Source organism: Aptenodytes forsteri, unplaced genomic scaffold (genome assembly GCF_000699145.1).
Source record: "Aptenodytes forsteri isolate BGI_AS27 unplaced genomic scaffold, ASM69914v1 Scaffold79, whole genome shotgun sequence".
In the NCBI taxonomy this organism is placed as follows: domain Eukaryota; kingdom Metazoa; phylum Chordata; class Aves; order Sphenisciformes; family Spheniscidae; genus Aptenodytes; species Aptenodytes forsteri.
Window position 1 is genome coordinate 5,002,755 of NW_008794776.1, and position 1,067 is coordinate 5,003,821.

At 56.0% G+C, this 1,067-nt stretch overlaps 1 protein-coding gene across 1 annotated transcript in view; it reads right to left on the bottom strand.

The window, feature by feature from the left end:
- Nucleotides 1–765: 765 nt before the first annotated feature.
- The window catches only part of TBX1 (T-box 1), a 5,562-nt gene continuing 5,260 nt past the window's right edge, over nt 766–1,067 (bottom strand). Inside the window, 1 exon segment of the mRNA XM_009274379.2 lies at nt 766–782. Within this exon segment, the coding sequence (XP_009272654.2) occupies nt 766–782 (17 nt within the window).

Below are 1,067 nucleotides of genomic sequence, written 5' to 3' on the forward strand. Positions count from 1 at the left end.
CTGTGATGAACAGGCCCATCTTTTCAACAATAAGGAAAGACTACTGAAGGAAGATATTAGAGGAAAAAAAGAAAAAAAGTACTTACCAGCTCTAAGAGGGAAGATGCAGCAAGCAGGTAGGTGCAGAATAGGTGCTTTGGGACTACTGCAGTTTGGGTCAGCCAAATATAAGGCGTGAGGCATTCTGGGGAAAAACCCCTGAAGTTCCTCTAAAAGGCACCTCTCAACGGGAGAGCATCAAGAGCTCGGGAAAGGATGTAGGAAGGCAGTACTGCGAGGCTACCTGGGAAGCAGCCAGTCTACAAACTATTGCTGAGAATACACAGCCTAAACTCTGCAGGTATTCCCCCCACCCCCAGGCTCGTTTTTAAACCTTAGCATCCATTGTTGTGAAAACAAGAAGCTGTACATGGCTGCACTCTTGGCCATGGGCTCAACAGCTCCAGAAAATGCTATCGTGGTTAAGTTGGCCCAATGAACCCCAAAACTCACGAGCAGGTCAGGACCGGGGGAGAAGTGGACAATTAGTTCTGACAGTGAAGATTCAAAGTGTTCCCTAAAAGTAAAACTCTGCTTCCTTTGACAGCCCCCTCGAAGGACCACCCGAGCCAACTGTGAACGAGGCCAAGCGTCCCCGAGGTAAGAGAGAGACTTACATCGACATGTGCAGAATTACACCCCATCCCCGGGGCCCGCCGCTGCCGGGGGCTGGTGTCCGGCGGTACTCGCGGCCAGCCCCGCAGCCCTCCCCGCTCGGTGCTAACGTTACGCGTCCCGCTGGGCTGGGAAACACCCGTGGAACCGCCAGAATCGGTGGCAACACCAAATCTCCACCAGAAGACCCGGCAGGCGAGTGAGAAGGGGACAAGTGACCCCCACCGCTGCCGCTTCCCCGTCCTCCCACCGCTTCCCAGCGGCCCGACCGTCCTCAGTGCCCGGCACCCTCGTGGGGCATCGGGGGTAGGCAGAAGGGAGATAACGACATATGGCTTCATTTGTCAAAGTGCAGCTGCGGGTCACACCTCGATGGGAAGCACCCGGCGCGCCCCCGCCACCCTCCGGCCCCT